Source organism: Thamnophis sirtalis, unplaced genomic scaffold (genome assembly GCF_051295495.1).
Source record: "Thamnophis sirtalis isolate CommonGarterSnake01/CBP01778 unplaced genomic scaffold, rThaSir2_p1.2 scaffold_3, whole genome shotgun sequence".
NCBI lineage: Eukaryota > Metazoa > Chordata > Lepidosauria > Squamata > Natricidae > Thamnophis > Thamnophis sirtalis.
The window spans coordinates 38,241,257-38,264,055 of record NW_028261383.1 but is presented as its reverse complement, the minus strand read 5'-3'; the positions used below and the strand labels follow the sequence as shown (position 1 = coordinate 38,264,055).

Sequence of the window (22,799 nt, the reverse complement as noted above, 5' to 3'; positions counted from 1 at the left end):
GGATGATGTACATATTATAGGTAGTCCTGGATTGAGGCCAACATTTTTGTTGCTAAGTCTCCCTAACAAGGAAGGGTAGGAAAAAGTTGAGTCAACTTGACTCATCCATATGGTAGAGCTGAAAAAGTGGCCCAAATTCCAACTCACTGCAAGAGAAGGAAATTTATTAGATTTGTATTCTCCCTTTCTTTCGGAAAGTGAAGCCGGGGTACATTGTACAGCCACCTTTCATTTTTTCCTTCTTGTTTTGGTTGATTTATTCCTTTCTTCCTCAGCAACAGATTTAAATGAGATTTTTCTTTTTCTCCTAATAGCAGTACTTTAAATACAAAGCTATCTACTGAAGTATAACATTGCCAAAATCTTCCCAATCAAGGAGCAAGAGGATGAACAATTTTATAAGATATGGGACTTGTTTTATCAATGGCTAAGGGAAAAAAAACAAAATTTTGGAAATGAAAAATGATACACTCATGCCCTAATTGGAAAAAGTAAATGATGATATAATTATGCTGTAAAATAATTTAACAATGATATAAGGAAGTACTAATATAAGGTCTGGTGATATAATGTATAAGGTTAAGAATTTATTATAATGATATTTCGCTGCTGATAAGGCAATTCTAGTAGGGGAACAAATGAAAACTGGTATATATAGGCAGCGATGCCTTGTTGAACAATGAAGGAATAAGATCCCTGTTTGAAGGTATGAAATGCAAGGTTAACAATGAATAGAAGTATATTCCCTGGGGGAAAACAATGCTAATGTTAACTGAATATATATGGTAGAAGGAAAATGAGATCTTTAGTTACATTAGAGGAAATATCTGAGATGGTAAACATTATTTGAAGATGTAGATGTTAAAACAACCGTAATCAAACGACATGCTGCATGTGATGATGGTTTTTTTTTTTTTGTCTTTGTTTTGTTTTTTTCCCCTTCCTTCTTGGACCTTTTTTTTTGTCCTTTTTGGCCTCCCCCCCTCCCCCCACCCTTTTTTTTTCTTCCTCTCTCCCTTGTTTTATTTTGTTGTTCTTTGTTTTTTAAACCCTAGCTTATTGTGGTGCTTATTAAATATACAATAGAGAGATACGGGATGTATAAACTTAGTAGGGATGCACCTGTGATTAAACGACATATTGTATGTGAAGATGGGTTTTCCCTCCCCCCCCTTTTTTTTCTCTCCATTCTCTCCCTTTCCCATTGTTGTCTATGTAACAAAAAATAAAAATAATTTATTTAAAAAAAAAAACATTGCCAAAATCTTCCCAATCAAGGAGCCCCACCAGGCCCCCCATGGGAAAATGCACCATTTCTCCGCTCTTTCCACTTTGCGCGCACAGAAAATCCACCAGGGGGGGTCAGTTTTGAGCCCCGGTTACAAGTTGGGAAGGCAGTGACGTCATTCTGTTTTTTTCTTTCTAGGATACGAGACTCTCTCTCTCTCTCTCTCTCTCTCTTTAAACACACGTGCTGCGCAGGAGTTTAGAAAGGCGGAGAGAAACTCTTAAATTTCCAGAGGTGGGAAAGGTAAGTGTGTGTTTGTGTGTGTGCGCGTGTTCTTTTCACAGAAAGGGAGACGGAGGGTTCTCACTCTAAAAAAAGAGGAAGAGAGACATGCCTACTTTTCATCCAGGTTCAGTTTTTTGAGTTTGAGAAACTTCCCCAGATCCTATGGTTCCCTCCCGTCTAACCGCCCTTTTGCGTGATTGTAACAGGCATGGGGGGAAAGCAGAGACCAAGCATGCTGTCCTCGGGAATAAATCCACATCCTCAGAAATGAAGGAAGGGTAGGAAGAAGTGGACACATCCATAGGGTAGAGCTGAAAAAGTGGGGTTTTAAGTCTATTTTATCAGTCACTTTAAAAAAGGATTTAGGAAGAGTCCTTCTATTTAGTTTTGTGGGGTTTTGTGTGTTTTATAGTCCATATTCTGATCTACATTTCCATTAAAGTCTCCCATCATACAAATATGAACATAGTCCAATTCAATAATTCTCATATGTAATTTGTTATAAAATTCCTCTTGGCTAACGTTAGGAGCATAAATTGCTGTTAAAAGTATTTTCTTGTTATTGTCCATAATTTCCACCATTAAGATTCTTCCATCGTCATCTGTGTAGATTTGCTCTGCTGAAATTGTAGCCTTAATATACAGAACCACTTCTCTTTTCTTGCATCGTGGCAATGTAGTAAATATTTCCCCTAGTTTAGGTTGTATCAATAATTGTTCCTGTTGTTTTTTAATGTGAACTTCTTGAAGCCAAATTACATCCACTTTTAATTTCTCTAATTTATGAAATGTTTTCCTTCTTTTAATAGCTGAGTTAAGTCCATTTATATTTATTGAAATTAATTTTTTCTCCTCCGTGTTTATGTTTTATAGGTAGGGTTTACTGCTCTTAAGGTAGTCTGATAGACCTAATTATGGCCAAAAGTTCTATAGTCCATATTTAATATCAAATACTCTGATCAAAGTTGAGGTTTTGCACCATTAGCAGAAAACAGTTGCTGAAGTGTCAGTAAGTATTTTTATGTATCCGGGAACAAGCAGACCCAGGCAGGGAGTTTCCTGTTATTCTGCAAGATGTTTCTTGTTTTGCTTCCCTAAGCCTCCCTATATGTCACACATGATCTATAATGTACTGACCATGTATATATTTGGAATAGTAACTGTTGGCCATCTGGCATAGACATTTTTGGTTCCTCTTATTACCTTATATGCTTAGATACTGCCTCCACAGATGTTTACGTAATTTGCACTATAAATGTATGTCTTTAAGAACCTTTCGGGGTTCAAACTTTTGTGCTTGTTTGGCATGTTTGAACCTGCGCATTCAATAAACTTTTCCTATATTGCATCGCTTGGCTTGATTGTCTCTAAATTCTACTACACTCTAGCAGATCTTGGTTCTCATTGTTCTTTAGTATCCACAGTGCCTTCTTCTTTTCCAGTTGCAGCCTGGCCATTATCTTGTAGTTCAATTGATGGTTCTTCTTTTCCTGCCTCTCCCTCTTTCCCTCTAAAGTATTCTGCATAGAATAGTTCTGCTTTACCAGTTGAATCTATTCTATGTCTTTGTCCTTGCCATAGAAACATCAAACTGATGCAGGAGGGGGTACACAGGTAAACCCACCAGTGGCTGGCCAGGTTAGGTGGTCTTAATAGGATGGACCTTATAAATTTATATTAGCTTGGCTTTTCATTCTAGTGACCTGGAGTTCCAACTTTGACTTTTTAACTTCCTCATAAGTATTAAAAGTGTGGCAAGAAGTGTGGCACAGGAAGCCAGGCGTGGGTGTCAGATAGAACAGAGGTGAAGCTTCTGAGCTTAAGACATTATAAGAACTTCCCTTTTTGTATTTTTCCTATCTACTTCTCCTTTTTGAAATGTCATGTTTGTCTCGTGTATGGAAACGCCTTGAGAATGCACAGTGTGGAACACGGCATAAAAGTAGCATCCTGGGCAGAGCCCAGGCTGTTCAGATTTTGGTGTGTGAGCACGCTGCACTCGATACATCAAATAAACCTGTTTCTCTCGCACCTTCGTGGTCTTTCGTAAGTAGATTGCTAAACCAAACCTCAATCTGCTGCAACAAAACCTTCTGGGATCAGCCATCTATAATTAACTCCTTTTTTTCTGTAGAATTTTTAGTCAAAAATTGATATTCTCTTCTTATCTCCCTCAGTCTCCTTGGTACCTGTTTCAGAATGACAATATTTGTATTTCAATGTTTTGTCTCTAGCCATTTGTAGTATTTGTGTCCTAATTGGAGATTTCTTAATATATTCCCTTTTCTGTAAGGGAATCACAAAATGGAGGTCTTTTGTTCATCTTCTTTAGTGACAACGTTATTTCTTTGGCTAAGAAGACTTTAGGTATTCCCAAGGCTAGGTGAACATTGCTATGAATGTGTGGGAAGCCCCCCTCCCCCGGAGAACCAACTATTCGCGGGGAATATTAAAAAGAAGCAGAATATTATAATTCCCCTAAGGGAGAAATGGAGAAACATGCTCTTAAGGGAGGCAGAAGCCAGCCTCAGTCTCCCTGCCCCAAGGGGAAACTTAGGGGGGGCAGCTTTTAGAAATGCAGATTTGGTAATCCATTCAGAAAGACTGGGTCAGGCAGAAACTTCAGATAAGCAACACAATTAAGCCAAAGGTTGACAAAGTTGGGCTTTGCCTTGATATATGAATGGCATAACACAGGTTGTGGTTTTGTGTTTTTAGAGCAGTGGTCTCAATCTTGACAAGGTCCTCTCTTTGTCCCGGTTTTTCATATCATTTCATCACGTATAGCGATCTGGAGATTTTGCAGAACTCCACAAAGGAAGGAAGAAAACGTACAGGATGTTAAGAATCCAGATCACAAAGATGGGAGACTTTTTATAAAGGTTCTCCAACTTAGAAATGCCCACCATGCATGGTCATATGACAGCAACACAAATGCCTTCTGTAATGCTCCAGTCCTACTCAGATCTTAAAAAGAAAATTACAATCTATGTGAATGGAAAGAGAATCTGTTCCCAGAACTTGTACTCGTGGGCATTAGACAAAATTGTATTTTTTCAGACAAACACCTAGGATTTGCATTTCCCCTTTTGCTTATAAAGTGACTCCCAAGAGCCCTACATGACCCCATAGGAATCCCCCCACTCTAAACTCAATTTTGTCAGCTGTCCCAGAATGACATGTGGTTGGTGGTTCTGCTTTCTTTCCAATCAGCCTCCAGCCTCCATTTTATTCCCAATGCCTTCCTTCTGTATTGGAACTGAACCAGATGGATATTTCTTCCAAGAAATGAAAAAAGCATTTGGAGATACACAACTTTCCTTGCATTAATTCAGAATTGTGTTACAGGGCAGAGAGAGAATGGCTGGCCTTCCTTTAGCAAGTGAGGAAAGTGGAAAAGGCCCTTCCATTGCTCAGTCTGGAATCCGTGGGGAGATCCGGGCAAGAACTGGGCAGAAGATACTGGAAGAAGGAACCATCGTTTCACAAGTTCAGGCCTGGAACTTCAGGAGCGTCCAATATCAGGAGGATGAGGCTCCCCGAGGACTTTGTAGTCGGCTCCACTACTTTTGTAGTCGATGGTTGAGACCAGAAAAGCACACAAAAGCACAGATGCTGGACCTGGTTGTTCTGGAGCAGTTCCTGGCCCTTCTGCCCCTGCAGATGGAGAGCTGGGTGCGGGAGTGTGGAGCAGAGACCAGCTCCCAGGCGGTGGCCCTGGTGGAAGGCTTCCTCCTGAGCCAGGCAGAGGAGAAGAAGGAGCAGGTTGAGTTGCAGGTGAAATATACATCTTACCCCGGTATTTCTTTCCTTTGTCACAAGACCAGCAGAGTTGGTAAAAAGTTCCTTTTTTACATTTACATTTCAAACCCGTAATTGAAATTCCTTTATATATTTTGGTAATTTATCAGTGTTAAATGGAAGGATACATCATTTTATGAAAGATTTATTTTAAATTATAATTTAACTCAAATTTTAAACTTCTCAACCATATGTCTTCTCTTTGTTCAGACATTATATTATACACAAACATCTTTTCCTTTGGATTTTGATGTCTTCTTACCAGACTTTCCTGGCAATCATACTATGTGGAGATGCTTCACTAATCTTTGTATAGTTCCCTTATCCATTCTAGAAGAAAGATTTTGCACAGCAGTTTCTTTCTTACTTCCCAACCTACTGACACTGAGTGATTTGCAGTGGTGTTCACTGGAAAAGAAACCGCTTCATGATTTGTGATGTCCATTAATTCTTTTCTCCTGTTTCAAGTCCTTCGCAATGGAGAGCAGAGATCCTGAGAGAAAGAGGCATCCGTCAAATCTCCCTCAAGACCTGCCTTTCAGGGGGATCCCTCAGGGAGATCCAAATCAGGACACCTCAGGAGGTAATATAAGGTCCTTCCACTCCTTTGATAAATCCTAATTTTCTCATCTTTTCTGGGTTGTCTTCTCTATAGCACAACTCCTCCCATCAAACTAATGATGCTTTTGAAATTCTGTCTCCCTCACAGGGAGGAATAGAAGGAAGTCTACTCTTCGTTTTGGGGGAGCAGAAACTAGGATTGAACCTCCAAGTCAGGTAAGAGAAGAACATTCATTTACTAGATTTCTATTTCTCCATTTGCCTCAGGAAATCAGAGTCTGTAGATAGTATAGGTAGTACAGTCTTAAGTGTGAAAAATGGCCATATCACTTTTTTTGCTGCTGTGCAACTTTGAACAGTCACTAAAAACTAAAAACTGTTGTTAGTCAAGAACTACAAATAGTGTCTTTTGCCATTTTTGCCCTCTGCTTTTGGTTGGAGATTCTTTTTAGGATTAGTATTTTAAAAACAACACACTTTTGCTAATTACCTTGTTTATCTGAAAATAAGATCCAGTCTTATATTCTCCTAGGCCTCCAAATAAGTACAGGCTGATTTTCAGAGGTGTTTTACCCTGTTTCCCTGAAAATAAGACCTCCCCGGATAATGAGCCCAATTGGGATTTTGAGCACATGAGGTAAAATAAGCCCTCCATGAAAATAAGCCCTCCCCGAAAATATTGCAACACTGCAGCAGCCATGAGGTGACCACGTTCTCCGCTTCATGCACCTCAAAAATATTAAGATCTCCCCGAAAATAAGGCCAAGAGCTTTTTTCGAGGGTCAAAAGACAATAAGACCTGGTCTTATCTTCGGGAAAATATGGTATTTTTTCAACTACAGGAGGTGGTGCGCCTGCCAGCTCCCCCCTCTCCATCCCACCACCTGCTTGCCTTTGGCTGCAGTGGTCAAACTTTTCAGCACATCCCGGCCTCCACCTGCCCTGCTTGCTGGCCCTGCTGCTGCCAGGACACTTTTGGCTGCTGGCTTCCAAGTGGCTTCCTTTGCTGCTTCTGGCCTCCTGGCAGCACTGCTTTTGGCTGTCCTGCTGGGCTGCTCCTGCCTGCTGCAGATAGAGTCGTCCCAGCTCTAAGACTTCCGGAGCTGCAGGTGGAGGTGTGCCGCCCATGCCACTTTCCACAGCTATAACAAGAGCTAGCACCCGCCAGGGCCAGGGCCCGAAGAGTGCCAGGCTCAACTCATAGCAGCACTGAGTAGACCGGCAGGCAGGTGCTCAGTAGCCCAAAGGCGGCGGTGGGTAAGGTGGCGTGGCTCCATCTGTGGTTGCTGGCAAAGGGGCTCTGGCAGGCCGGTGATGGGAGGGCACTTCGGAGGTCGTAGATCTTGGCTGACTCGCCCTGCATCAGGCAGGAACAGCCCAGCAAGGTGGATGAGAGCAGCGCTGCCAGGAGGGCAAAGAGCTCCAGTGAGCCCAGCAGCAGCACAGGCAGTCGCTCGTGCCAGTTGGTGCAAGGGAGTGGCAAGGGTGTCAGAAAGGGGAAAGCAAGAATGAGCTTGCAGCAGCTGCCTGAAATGTGCTTGTAGAGACTGTGTGGCACGATGAGCCATATTTAGTAGCACACCAGCTGTCAGCTCCTAGTTGATTTTTCGCCCTTCCCAAGGACCAGTGGAAGCCTTTTTCACCCTCCCCAGGCTTCAGGAAAGCCTCTTTTGATTGGCTCATTGGGGGTGTTTTCCACCCTCCTCACCCTCTGGAGGCTTTCCTTTTTTTTTCTTCATTTTCATACAAATAACCACATGGATACCATTACATAATCAACACCATTTTGTATTCAATATTATGTCAATTGGTCTTACCTCCACCCTCCATCATTCGCTCTTCTGCTCTCCATATACCATATTTATACCCTATCACTTTCTTCTCCCTCTCTCCTCCTCCTCTCTACCTCCTTTCTTCCTTCTGTCCTCCTTCCCTACTTCCCCTTCCTCTCTCCTTTCCACTCCTTCTTTCTCTCCTTCTCTTCCTCTCCCCTCTACCCTCCTAACCCTCTCTTCTCCCTCTTGCCTCTCTCCTCTCTTGCACACATCTCATTTACATGGTGCATTGCAGCATCTGAGCGAGCTCCATTTAATGTTTATAGTGTTAGTAATTTCATTTCAATAAATATACTTCTTATTAATAATTTTAACATATATCCTCCTTTTTAAAAAAAAGTATACATATACAGCAATTATATTTAAACCCCCCCTCCCCAATACCTTTCGACATATCATCTGTCTCCCTGTCTTCTCTTCCTCTTTTCTCTTATCATTCCTTTCTTTCTTTTCTTTCTTCTCTATTCCTGTCTGGCCGTTTCCTTTCCTTTCTTCTATAATCCCTTCCCATGTCTTTGTTGGGACATATTCCCCCTTTTCAATTTTCCCTGTACCACTGTCAAACCTAGTGAAATCTTTTGTCTGCTTTTTATTTTCTATTGCTTCTGTGATTTCACTACCTTCCCCTTCTTCTTCTTGTTTCTCCTTAATTTCTAATTTCAAAATTCTGTTCAAGTTTAATTTTAATGACTCATCCATATTTTTTATAATTTCATGTATTTCTTCAGATTCCCAACTTTCCATAATGTCCAGTTCAAAAGTTATGGTTAATTATAATTTAAATTCCAGTTTCTTCTTATTTCCCAATTCTCCCAAGTTGGTGGAGACAGCGGTCATGCATGGGTTAACTCAGTCAGTAACCAATAGAACTGAGTCTAACAAAGTGATGTCATCGCCACTGTGAAGCATGCCCCCGCTTTTCTAGACTCCGTTCGATTAGAACTGGCTGTGCTAATCGCTGTCTCCTCAAATAATATTGAATAATTGATTTATTTAATTGGATTTAATTGGATTTCACTAAAACAGGAAAGTAAATTACTTTGTCTAAATTGAATTCTGAATTGGGCTCCTGCTGAATGTCAGAACTGAATTCTCAATAGCCTCTGGAGGCTGGAGAGTATTTGCCTCGCGGCTTGCATTTGCATTGCCTCAGGGCTTCTTAGGCTTCCTAAAGCAGCAGCTCTAATTACAACAGCCAGGGGAGGCTTTGCTCACCGCTTCTACCTCCATGGGGGTTCCCCGGCCTCTGTCTTGCTGCCTGTTCCGCTGACTGCCGCCGCCAGGAGCCTCTGAAAGCCGCCAGGAGCCTCTAAAAGCCATGTGGAACTGCCCCGCCGCCAGAAAACACCGCTGCTGCTGCCACACCTCGCCATAGATGCTCCGGCTACCGTTGCATTTCCGCGGCTTTGCCTTTGATCCCACAGCCTTGCCACATGGCCTACACCGCCTATGCTTACATCGTGGCCTCAGCTACCTCGTGGCGCCGGCCCATAGGCTCTGTAGCCTCAGTGGCCATTTTGTTTGGGTGGGACAATTCCAGCCGTTCCTTTAAGAGGCAGAAGTGACTGCCTGGAGAATCTCCCAATAGGGGGACGTCTGGCAGCCTTCACGGATCGTTGGGACGACATCACCAACGACGCGTGGCCTTCGGAACCACTTTGTCACGTGCCCGATTTCAAGGGACCCTCAAAAAAGGTTCCTGGTAGAGCAAGCCGTTCACCATCTGCTCCAGATTCCGGCCATTCAACCTGTGCCTCCAGGCCAGGAGGGACGGGTTTTTTTACTCTCGTGCCAAAGTCTTTGGGGGGGCTGGAGGGCAATCCTTGATCTAAAATTTCTAAATCAATTCATCAGATACAGGAGATTCAAAATGCACGCTCTCCTATCAATTCTGGAGAGTATTCGCAGGCATGATCTCCTAATATCAGTGGACCTCACGGAGGTCTACCTCCATGTGCCCATCCACAGACGACACAAGAGCTTTCTCCGCTTTGTACATGCGGGCCACACTTCCAGTATCGGGCCCTTCCCTTTGGGCTGTCCTAGCCCCGAGGGTTCTCACGAAGCTTCTGTCGGTTGTTGCAGCCCATCTGCGGGCCAGGCCCATCCGGATCTTCTGCTATTTGGATGACATCCATTTGTTGTCCAGTTCACGCACCCAAGCCCTCAGGGACCTCCAGGACACCCTTCAAGTGCTGCAATGGGGTCTTGATAAGGGACTAGCCCCCAAACACCTTACAGCGGCAGGTGGCGGCTCTCTCCTCAGTCCTCTCCCTTCACCGAGATGAACCCCTCTCATTGCACCCTCACATCCGCAGGTTCCTTAAAGGGGCATCCAATCTCTGCCCTCCTGTCATTCACTGATCCCCTCCTGGGATCTGACCAAGGTCCTTGACTTCCTTACTGACCCGCCCTTTGAACCTCTCAGGTCGGCAATCTTGCATCACCTTATGCTCAAAACGGCCTTTCTGGTGGCCATAATATCTGTGTGAAGGGTTTTGGAGCTGGTGGCCCTTTCCATCCGGTCGGAATTGTATGTGTTCCACCCAGACCAAATGGTCCTTCACATCGATCCCACCTTTGTCCCGAGAGTGAATTCAGCATTCCATTGCTCTCTGGATCTCACTCTTCCAAATTTCTGTCCTGCTCCATCACACAGTCTGGAGCGCAAATGGCACAAACTTGACGTCAGGCAGGCTCTTAAAATCTACATCGCCAAAACGGCGGTCTTCAGACGCAGCGAAGCCCTCTTTGTATCTTTCCACCCTACCACAAAGGGCTGAAAGCCTCTCCATCCATGATTGGCTGATGGATCAGGTCTGCCATTGCTCAAGCTTACAGCACACATCATCTCACTCCTCCACCTAACATTATGGCTCATTCCACGCGTAGCACGTCTACATCAGTGGTGTGGGCGCGGCAGGCCTAGGAAGTGATCTGCAAGGCAGCTACCTGGTCTACTCCTAATTCATTTATACGACATTACAAGGTGGATCGATATGCATCGGCAGATGCAGCTTTTGGACGGCGAGTCCTCCAACAGGTCCTTCCTTCTTCCAGCTCATAGGCCAGTCTCGTGCCCTCCCGGGGACACGCCAGCTTTGGATCCACTAATCTTTGAAATTCCTTTATATATTTTGGTAGTTTATCAGTGTTAAATAGAAGGATACATCATTTTATGAAATATTTATTTTAAATTATAATTTAACACAAATTTTAAACTCTTCAACCACGTCTTCCCCTTGTTCAGGCATTATATTATACACAAACATCTTTTCCTTTGGATTTTGATGTCTTCTTACCAGACTTTCCTGGCATTCATACTATGTGGAGATGCTTCACTAATCTTTGTATAGTTTTCTTATCCATTCTAGAAGACAGATTTTGCACAGCGATTTCTTTCTTATTTCCCAGCCTAATGGAACGAACTGAGTGATTTGCAGTGGTGTTCACAGGAAAAGAAACTGCTTCATGATTTGTGATGTCCATTAATTCTTTTCTCCTATTTCAAGTCCTTCGCAATGGAGATCAGAGATCCTGAGAGAAAGAGGCATCCATCAAATCTCCCTCAAGACCTGCCTTTCAGGGGGATCCTTCAGGGAGGTCCAATTCAGGACACCTCAGGAGGTAATATAAGGTCCTTCCACTCCTTTGATAAATCCTAACCTTCTCATGTTCTCTGTGTCCTCTCCTCTATAGCAAACCTCCTCCCACTTTATTAATTATCCCTTTTGAAATTCTGTCTCTCTCACAGGGAAGCATAGAAGGAAGTCGACTCTTTGTTTAGGGGGAGCGGAAACCGTGATTGAATCTCCAACTCAGGTATGAGAATAACTTTGATTTACTAGATTTCTATTTTTTCCTTTCCCTCAGGAAATCAGCCGTTATACATATTATAGGTAGTCCTTGACTTAGGACCAAAATTGAGCCTAAAATTTTTGTTGTTAAGTGACACATTTGTTAAATGAACTTTGCCCCATTTTACGACCTTTCTTGCCACAGGTGTTAAGTGAAGTGCTGAAGTTAGAAGTATGGTTGTTGTTAAGTGGCTTCCCTAATGACTTTGCTTGTCAAAGGTTCACAAAAGGGGATCACACGACCCTGGGACTCTGCATCTGTCATAAATGTGAGTCAGTTTGATCATGTGTCCATGGGGATGCTGGAACAGTCGTAGGTATGAAAAACAGGCATAAGTCATTTTTGTCACTGTCATTGTAAATCCCTAAAACATGTTGTATGTTGAGGACTACCTGTACTGTCTCCTGTCATTTTCCCCTTTTCTTTTGGTTGGAGATTCCTTTTAGGATTTTTTTTTAAGACTAATACTTTAAAAACAAAATTCTTTTTGCTAATTATTCTCCCAACTTTTCAATAAATAATGTTTTACAGAATTCTTTATGTTAGTCATGATGTCTGCAGCTTGTCATATGAAAAACTGTACAAAAGAGATAGTTTGCGTCCATCAAACAAATTGATTACTTGGCATTAAATTCACAGTTTCTCTGGATAAACGTTTAAACTAAACAATGGGGACAGAGAATTAATTGATACAGAACATTTCTGTCCCCAGCAATCTAAAATTAATAGATTAATATAGTGCATATAACATAGATGTTTGTTTGGGTAAGAATATCAACCTTGCTGTCAAGCAAAATCAAGCATTTAATCGTGAGTGCCATAGAATCTGCCATCAAACAGGTGGTGAGAAAGTAGGGGAAGTCAGACACAACACAGGTTATGTAGACAGTAATCACAGGGTCAGTCAAAATGGACGCTAATGTGTATATACAGAGTATGAGGAATAAACAGGGTGAATTAGAAATTTAAGTAAATGAGGGCAAACATGATATTGTTGCCATTATGGAAACTTGGTGGGATGAAACTTACAAATGAAACATACAGCTAGAGGGATTTAAATTATTTTTTTAAAAATAGACCAAATAGACCACCGAACCAGAGTAAATAGATGAACTTTTTGCTAGTCAGTTAACTAAGTTATGTAGAAAGCACATCACAATAGTAATGGTGGATTTTAACTAACCTGACATCCTGGGAGACAAAGTCTGCCCCAAGTGGAAGGTCAAACAGATTCTTGATAAACCTATCAAGAGAACTTTGTTTCCCAACAAGTAGAGAAGGGAATCAACTAGATTGGTCTTAATTCTCACTAACAGTGAAGAAATGATAGAAGGTATTGAAGATATAGGAATCTTGTGGGGGAGTGATAATACAATACTGGAATTCCACATTAAGCAAGCAATAGAACAAAGTCTTGGATTTTAAAAGAGCTTATTTCAATAAACTTAGAGATAGTTTGGGAATTATTCCATGGATGAGAATCTTCAAGGGGAAAAGGAACTTGGGAAATTTTGAGAAGTGGGATTATAAAAGCCCAGTCTAGCACAAAACCAATGAAGAAGAAAAATAACAGCTCTCAAAAGAAATCAGCATGTCTGCATAAAGAACTCTGATAAATTGAAAGACAAAAAGGACAATAAAAAGGGGGAAAGGGGGGCATATAACAAAGGCAGAATATCAGCAAATAGCCCAAGCCTGCAAAGATGAAGTGAGGAAAGCTAATGAAGTAATGTTTGTGACAAACAAAGCGTCTTTCAACATGTTAAAACCTAAAAAGAAGTCAAGGACACAATTGATCCTTTGGTGGCAGAAAGTGGGAAGAAGGTGACAAGCACAGGGATAAAGCAGAACTACTTAACTCATGTTTTTCATCCGCCTTTACACAAAGGAAAAAAACAGTCCAACTTATCAAAAACAGCACCACAAAAAACAGATTAGGAACACAAGTTAAAATAAGTAAATGAGCACCTGTCCACCCTAGATGAGAAGACCAATAAAGCTGATTAGGGGACTGGAGGCCAAAGCATATAAAGAACGGTTGTTGGAATTGGGTATGTCTTTTTTAATGAAAAGAAGGACTAGGGGTGACATGACAGTATAGAGTTTCCTGCCTAAGCCGGAAGTTGGAGTAGAAGGGCTCCAAGGTCCCTTCCAACTAAACTATTCTAACCTATCCTACCCTACCCTACCTTACCCCCTATCCTACATGGTGCCCCTTTTTTGTAATTAATTGAGTTGAATTTGTGCTATGAACCTGAAAAATATTTCAATATTCAAAGTAGCAAATTTCCATTTTTCCAATGCTTCATTTACAATCATTAATAAGAAAAATACATGGTTAATAGTTAAGATTATTCAAATCCCAGGGTAGTCGAAATATAGAAATGTCTCCAAGTAAAAAGTGTTTTGAAAGAATAATTAGCCAAGGCCCTATTAGCTTAGAACAGTGATAGCGAACCTATGGCACGTGTGCCACGGGTGGCACGCAGAGCCATTTGCCAGGGCACGCGAGGCGCTGCCCTGTCAGCTGGCCAGTCCGCATGCACACGCTAGTCAGCTGAGTTAACCCTTTTTTAAAGCCATTTTTCGCCCTCCCCAGGTTCCAGAAGCTTTATAGGAGCCTGAGGAGGGCGAAAAGAGCCCCCTCACCCCCTGGAGGCCCTCCGGAGGCTTCATGAGCTTTCGATGTGCAGCATCCAGGGTGCGATAAGCCAGAGGCCACATCGCTCGGAGGCAAAGAAACAGGCCCTACGGGCAAACCGGAATATTGGGAACGGGATTCCGGTTTGCTTGGGGGTTTTGACTGCTCTGGAGGCTTCAGGGAAGCCTCCTGAAGGTCCCTCAAGGCTTTGGAGCGCTCAAAACGACCCTCCGAGCAAACTGGAAGTCACTTCCGTTTTGCTTGGAGGTTCGTTTTGACTGCTCCGGAGTCTTCAGGGAAGCGTCCTGAAGGTCCCTGAAGCCTCCGGAGGGCTTCCGGGGGCGGGGGGCGGGAGAGGCTGTTTTCACCCTCCCCAGGCTCCTATAAAGCCTCTGGAGCCTGGGGAGGGCAAAAAAAGCTTGCAAAAAATGGGGCGGAGCACCTGTAGTGGGCACATGCGCACTGGGGGGGCGTGCATTGCATTATGGGTGCGGCGTGCCTGCACACGACCCTCCTGCACTCCCCCCACTTATGGCACGTGAGTCAAAAATGGTTCGCCATCGCTGGCTTAGAAAGTAAATTCTTCTGACTTGTGCCTGGATTTGGAGGCCAAACAATCCAGCTTTGCACAGGCTAAGAATTGTCTTCAATGAAAAACATTTGTCATTTTCTTATTTACTATCCAGCCAATGGCTCAGACCTCTAGCAGTTTCCTTACAATTTGAGGAGGAGCAGAGTCTCTGGGTATTGATGGTACACCACACAGATCCCTGGTTGAACTCTCCCGGCACTTTCATGAAGGTGTTGAGGATGAACAGGATTGCTCCATTATTAAATTCATGTAGTTTCTTATCTTTATCTTCTATATCTTCATTCTCCCCTTTAATTTGGGGGGCTCCAACCCCATCATCATTTGCTGTGAGAAAGACTAGTCTTTCCAGCTTCTTCTCAATTCTCCCATATCCTTCCAATAGATTTTGAATTCCAGCCAAGATATTTTGGAATGTTAAGGTTTCCTCATCTAAGTATTGACCCATGTTTCCAAAACAGAAGAGAGAAAGAAAAAAAACCCCAATAATGACTGCCAGTCTAGTCTTCCAGGCTTCTCTTAGCTTTTATTTTATTTAAGTTGACTTAAACACAAGTTCTTTTATGCTCTTCAAAGAGGAAGGGTTCTGTCCCCCCCTTTCTTTCTTTCTTTCCTTCCTTCCTTCCTTCCTTCCTTCCTTCCTTCCTTCCTTCCTTCCTTCCTTTCCTTCCTTCCTTCCTTCCTTCCTTCCTTCCTTCCTTCCTTCCTTCCTTCCTTCTTTCTTTCTCTGCCAAAATAGTTCTCAGAGGCACCTGTGAAAACAGTTGGTGCCCTTGGTTTTTTATCAGTTTCTGCAAACAAGTTGCAAACCCTTCAGCTGCAGAGTTAGTAAAATCAAATAAAGAAAGAGATGCGTTGTTTAAGAAAAAAGAACCTCCGACTGGGAGTTAATTTTCACCTTCTGTAGGAAACAAAGTTGTTTTAGATTGTTTTTAGTGTGATTTAATAACAAGTAGTAGGAAGAACTGTTAAAATAAAAAGGAAGGTTTTAATCCAGAAGTCAAAAAATAAGCAACAAGAAGCAGAAGGAAAAAAAAATCAATCCGTTCACTTTAAGAGGAGAAATGGAGAATGTGATGAACATTTCAATCCACAAAAAATAGTTACAATGACAAAAGGGAAAGAAAAAACCTTTCCACAGCGATCCTGTTAGGATTATTTTTGCAGCTCAATTCTTTTGTTTAAGGATCAATTTGGCTTTAAGGAAACATTTCTTTGGGCAGTCTTTAGCAAAATAAAAAAAATACCTCACCAATGGACTCACTTTCTCTTTTCACCTCCTTCCTCCCAGAGCGTTCTGACTTCATCAGCCTAGGGGCTGCTTGTTTACCGCGGGCTTGAAGCACTTCCCTTGGGTTTAACAGGGATTTTGCGATATCCCTGAGACCAGCAAGACTTTGTCTTCCTGATCACTGTCTCTATGGGACGGTTTAGGTCTCAATGGACTCCCCCAGTGGCAAAAGTGTCAACGGCGGTCTCAGAGTGTCGAGACTGCACATTGTAACATTGTGACGTGGCTCCTCCTTCCACAATGAAGAGTATTTTGATGAGGGTTTGCTGGCTGTTTGGTAGATCAGTTGATCCAAAAGAACAGGGCTTATTTAACCTGAATGGCACTGAAAGTCCTACAAAAAGTGCCTAAAATCTTTCTTTAGTCAAATGCTTTTTGTTCTGTCAATTTTGTCATCTAAACCACAGATCCTTACTAAACATAGCCATTTATCCTTGTTTATTTTTTTTTATTTTTTATTTTCAAAACAAACACAACACATCCTTCTTTACATACTGTAGAAAGTGTATCAGTTGGTTTCAGAAAGACTTTCGTGCATCTCTTCAGTCAACAAACATAATTCATATTAACTGAAGTATTTTAACTCAGATATTTATACATGTTGCCATCATCATTCCTCCATTTTCATTTGACTATAATTGTTTAAACATCCTTCATCATAAAATATACCAAGATTTACCACATAACTACATACTGGCATTTCATTTACTATTTCTAAAATCCTCCATTAACACTGAATCTGTCACTGCTCCTTCATTTAATAACCAAGAAAGAAACCACTTAACTCCATGTTTCAGAATTAAGTGTACTTTTACTTATCATAAACGATGAGAAGCAAAGCAAAGCTGAATTTGAGAAAAGAGCGTGAAAGCAATAGATATCAATACATGATTCATTCCCCTCCCCTTGGTACCCCAGTCCATAGTCCAATCATAATTCACGCAACTGTCAGGTGGGAGACATCTTCAAAAATCATCATCAGGTTGGAATGCTGGACAGTTGGCCTCGGCGGGAAACTCTCCTCCTTCCACATGCGCAAAGAGATGGTGAGAACAACCCTCAATAAACAGCACAGAATGATTCCCTCCCCAAATACCATGCCCTCCCTCCCCGTTTCAATGGCAGCCGAAAAGCAAGCAGCAAAACAGTGGCTGATAGAATCCTTATGTCCTATTCTAGCTGTTATTATTATAAATGTTGTTATTAAATATCCATAATATTTAATAACAACATTTTCTGATCCTCCTTTCCAAATCACGGTTTACAGTTTACATACAGTTTCCTTATGTTGTATCCATACCTATATATAGGTTGTTACCATTATCCCTCCTTTATTTAACTATATCCTGTATCATAACATTTTCCCCCTAATAATCAAGACTTTAACAGTATCTAACTTAATTCTTTTTTATTAACCTTTATATATAATCCAAAAGGATTTCTAATCTTCCTTTCATGGGTACCATTCAATGTTCATATCCAATTATTACTTATCATAACACTACACATTGTATACATTAGTAACTTTATCAATTATTTATTTAACTATATCTATTGTCACTAAATTTCACTAAGTGTAACTAGTTTTAAATTGTGCTCTTCCATCTATAAACCTGTATCTTTCCAGTAGCAGCAGTCTCATATCTTCTGCCATTTGTGGTGTCAGTCCTCTAATCATCTCCTTAATCAACTTTGTATGGACTCCTCTTAGCAACTCCTTGCTTATAAAATCTCTCATGTAATTTCGATGCCCTTCTTCTGTTTCCTTAATCAGCTTATCTTTGATTGTCAGTAGTGTTATCAATGCTATTGCTAATAAAATTTCTCTCTTTAAATCCATAAATTCTTTTGTTTTTTCTTCTTCTGTATCTTGCCATCTAGGGTAGATTTCCCCTCCAATTAGTTCCTCTTTCAGTATTCCACTCTTTCCATTTTCAGAGACAAACCAATAACATAAATATCAGCAAATTTAATTTATTTATATTCATTTTCCTCTTCTGTTTTTAGGGGTTTTAACCACCACTTTTTCCACTTGATAAACATCCTCAACTTCTTCATTATATTTTGCTGTTAGATGCTCTAAGTCTTCCAGCTTCTCTATCCTCTCATATGTATTTGATAATTTCTGTATTTCTGAGAATATCTTTTGCAGACTTAAAGTTTCTTTCTGCTATTGAAATGGTGCTATTATCTCCAGGTAACAAACACTGCTGCTCTAGCTTGGAAGGTTAATAAGATTAAGCATAGATTCACAATAACATTTTATTTTCACTTTTCTCTGGTTAAAGATATACTTCAAAGGGACATCTGTATGCTTTTTTTCTTATTACTCTCTATAAACAAGCAGCAAGAACTTGGAGTGCCAAGCCAGGATAATCAGTGAGACAAACAAGAGTGTTTCATTTCCAATACACAAACCTTCCAGCCTCCGAGTAGCAGTGTTATTGTTGCAATGTTCTTTATTTCTTTTTGTATCTTTTTTTATTTCAAGTTAAAAAAAAGGTCCGATTCTTGAATGAGTTAGAAGAACACCCACAGTAATGAAAAAGGAGAATTTTAGTCCATAGGTTACAAAGAATAATAAAAGAAAAAAAAATAGAAGAAGAAAACTTAGTCCATTTGTTTTAAAAGGCTTGCATAAATTCCATCCATGAAGATAGCATTTAAAAAGTAAGATAACCCACTGTCCAAAACCATTCCAAATTTAATTCCGTCGCTTATTTCTTCACCAATTTAAATTAATTTTAAGTTTTTTATAGGCATTCTCTTCTTAAAATGGTAAAAATTCATCACCAGCTGGAAACACTTTTTCTTTCCCTATCCTTCTGTTTTGGAGACGCCCTGACTTCGTCTGCCTTGGCTGAATTTTTTGTTGCTAGCTTGAAGAACTCTTGCATCGATCAGGGACTTTGTGATGTCCCTGAAGTCAGCAAGATGTATTCTTCCTGTTTACCGTCTCTTCAGGAAGGTTTAAGTCCGATTGGACCACCCAGCGGCAAAAGTATTGTCTGCGGTCTTGGAGCATCGAGACTGCACGTCTGTATCGTCACGAAGTTGGCACCTCCTCAACATAGCAATTTATCTTAATGTCTATGTTTGCTTTAGAAATTCTTAATAATAGGAAAGATCCTGCAGTTCTTCCTTGGTCTGTTCTGTATTTTTTTTCTCCCTTTCAGGAGGTTCTTCTGCCCTTTGAGGAAGTGGCTGTTTATTTCTCCGAGGAGGAGTGGTCTCAGCTGGATCCTGACCAAAAAGCTCTGCATTGGGAAGTCATGCTGGAGAATTATAAGAATGTGGCCTCTCTTGGTAAGGGTTTCCTACTCTCCAGGCAGAGAGTTCAGGAAGGCAATTTGTAGTTAGATGCCATTAACTAGTTGTTATGAAAACATTTATAAATTGATATCTTCAGAGAGAGAAGGGAAAGTTTTGTTTTTCTAGAGCTCCAAGGAAGGAAATAGGTTTATGGCATTTTGCTTAGATATATCTATTTTATTTTTTTATGACAAAATAATTCCTTGGTTTGAGGTAATGCCAAATTTCATCACACAGATTTCAACTATTTTTGCCCAAATGCTTCCTATCAAGAGTTGCCATTCAGGTTTGTTTACTTAAATGTCTTTTCCAAGATGTTATGACTCATCCAAAGAGATATTATCATTTCTATACCATGCCAATATTAGGATACAAATATGCAGTATATATTAGAATTTGGCACAATACCTGAAGGCAATCAATATGACTTCTGACAGAGTGATCTTTTTCCCTAACCTTTCTCCTACTTTCATTTCTCTTTCCCTTTGAAGGTGATAATGAGAATTATAATAAAGACTCTGCAGAACCAATCAAAGTGTTCAGAAAAGGAGATGCTATGGAGAAACCCGCAATTCAAACAGATTTCCAAAGGCAGGAGAGAAACCTGTTGAATAACTGGAATAAGGAAAGCTCATGTCCTTCGACTGTTACTAAGATGCAGGATTTTTCTGATCAACAAGAAAAACTAAAGAAGAAATATATTGAGAAAGGTGAAAGAATCTTGAAAGAGGCATTAGATGTAGATGGACCCTCTCCATCACAAGCCAAAGGAGCAGCCAATATGGACAAAGACAGAGAAAAAAAATACAGTGGGATGTTCACACTTTCTCAAGAAAATGGGTCTCTTGAATCACAGAAAAGTTTTCACATTGGAGAGAAGACAAATAAATGCAATGAAAACGGAAGCAAAACTGTTAATAAAAGGACCTCCAGAAAAGAGAAGCCATATAAATGCATGGAGTGTGGAAAGGGCTTTATTCAAAACGGTCACCTTATTGCTCATCAAAGGATCCACACAGGGGAAAAGCCATATAAATGCATGGAGTGTGGAAAGAGCTTCAGAACAAGCGGTGATCTTACATCCCATCAAAGGATCCACACAGGCGAGAACCCTTATAAATGCATGGAGTGTGGAAAGAGCTTCAGAACAAGCGGTAAACGTACATCCCATCAAAGGATGCACACAGGGGAGAAGCCATATAAATGCATGGAGTGTGGAAAGAGCTTCAGAATAAGCAGTAGTCTTACATCCCATCAAAGGATCCATACAGGGGAGAAGCCATATAAATGCACGGAGTGTGGAAAGGACTTTAGCCGAAACATTAACCTTATTACCCATCAAAGGATCCACACAGGGGAGAAGCCATATAAATGCATGGAGTGTGGAAAGGACTTCAGAACAAACAGTAAACTTACATCCCATCAAAGGATCCACACAGGGGAGAAGCCATATAAATGCATGGAGTGTGGAAAGGACTTCAGAACAAGCTTTGAACTTACATCCCATCAAAGGATGCACACAGGGGAGAAGCCATATAAATGCATGGAGTGTGGAAAGGACTTCAGAACAAGCAGTGATCTTACACGCCATCAAAGTATCCACACAGGGGAGAAGCCATATAAATGCACGGAGTGTGGAAAGGACTTTAGCAAAAACGGTACCCTTATTATCCATCAAAGGATCCACACAGGGGAGAAGCCATATAAATGCATGGAGTGTGGAAAGGGCTTCAGAACAAGCTTTGAACTTACAGCCCATCAAAGGATGCACACAGGGGAGAAGCCATATAAATGCATGGAGTGTGGAAAGAGCTTCAGAATAAGCTGTAGTCTTACATCCCATCAAAGGATCCACACAGGGGAGAAGCCATATAAATGCATGGAGTGTGGAAAGGACTTTAGCCAAAACATTCACCTTGTTACCCATCAAAGGATCCACACAGGGGAGAAGCCATATAAATGCATGGAGTGTGGAAAGGGCTTCAGAACAAGCAATAAACTTACATCCCATCAAAGGATCCACACAGGGGAGAAGCCATATAAATGCATGGAGTGTGGAAAGGGCTTCACAACAAGCAGTAGACGTACATCCCATCAAAGGATACACACAGGGGAGAAGCCATATAAATGCATGGAGTGTGGAAAGGGCTTCAGAACAAGCAGTGGTCTTACATCCCATCAAAGGATCCATACAGGGGAGAAGCCATATAAATGCACGGAGTGTGGAAAGGACTTTAGCCAAAACATTAACCTTATTACCCATCAAAGGATCCACACAGGGGAGAAGCCATATAAATGCATGGAGTGTGGAAAGAGTTTCAGAATAAGCAGTGATCTTACATCCCATCATAGGATCCACACAGGGGAGAAGCCATATAAATGCATGGAGTGTGGAAAGGGCTTCAGAACAACGAAAGTTCGTGCAACCCATCAAAGGATGCACACAGGGAAGAAGCCATATAAATGCATGGAGTGTGGAAAGAGCTTCAGAACAAGCAGTGATCTTACACGCCATCAAAGGATCCACACGGGAGAAGCCATATAAATGCACGGAGTGTGGAAAGGACTTTAGCCAAAACATTAACTTTATTACCCATCAAAGGATCCACACGGGCGAAGCCATATAAATGCATGATGTGTGGAAAAGACTTCAGAACAAGCAGTGATCTTATATCCCATCAAAGGATCCACACAGGGGAGAAGCCATATAAATGCATGGAGTGTGGAAAGGGCTTCAGAAACAGCAGTGATCTTACAAGCCATCAAAGGATCCATACAGGGGAGAAGCCATATAAATGCATGGACTGTGGAAAGAGCTTCAGAACAAGCAGTCATCTTACCTGCCATCAAAGGATCCACATAGGGGAGAATCTATATAAATGCATGGAGTGTGTAAAGGGCCTTAGCCAAAAGGCTCACCTTATTACCCATCAAAGGATCCACACAGGGGAGAAGCCATATAAATGCATGGAGTGTGGAAAGGACTTCCGAACAAGCAGTGATCTTACATCCCATAAAAGGATCCACACAGGGGAGAAACCACATAAATGTATGGAGTGTGGAAAGAGCTTTGGAACAAACAGTAAACTTACATCCCATCAAAGGATCCATACAGGGGAGAGCCATATAGATGCATGAAGTGTGGAAAAGACTTCAGAATACTCAGTCAATTTACATCCTATCAAAGAATGCACACAAGTGAGAAACCATATAAATGCATGGAGTGTGGAAAGAGCTTCAAAACACCCTATAGTCTTTTTTCCTATAACACGATTCATAGACTGGAGAATCCCCAAAACAAAGATACATTTGAATGAGAATGTATGCTAATTATTGATTTAATGGGGTCTACTGTATGTATGGATTTCCAACTTACAGAATGAACTCTGAAAAGGGTT

At 41.3% G+C, this 22,799-nt stretch overlaps 1 protein-coding gene, 1 long non-coding RNA gene and 1 pseudogene across 2 annotated transcripts in view; all 3 read left to right on the top strand.

Moving 5' to 3' along the window:
* LOC148047935 (uncharacterized) overlaps positions 1 to 22,118 on the top strand; it is a 112,046-nt gene extending 89,928 nt beyond the window's left edge. The window contains 2 exon segments of the mRNA XM_087708201.1: positions 20,342 to 21,933; positions 21,935 to 22,118. Of these exon segments, the coding sequence (XP_087564327.1) occupies positions 20,342 to 21,933; positions 21,935 to 22,028 (1,686 nt within the window). The 3' untranslated portion in view covers positions 22,029 to 22,118.
* LOC148047937 (uncharacterized) lies at positions 4,751 to 5,389 on the top strand (annotated as a pseudogene).
* LOC148047936 (uncharacterized) lies at positions 5,808 to 12,577 on the top strand. Its single transcript, XR_015695870.1, has 4 exons — positions 5,808 to 5,897; positions 6,024 to 6,091; positions 11,223 to 11,337; positions 11,465 to 12,577. It is a non-coding gene; the product is annotated as an uncharacterized LOC148047936 (long non-coding RNA).
* Positions 22,119 to 22,799: the final 681 nt, after the last annotated feature.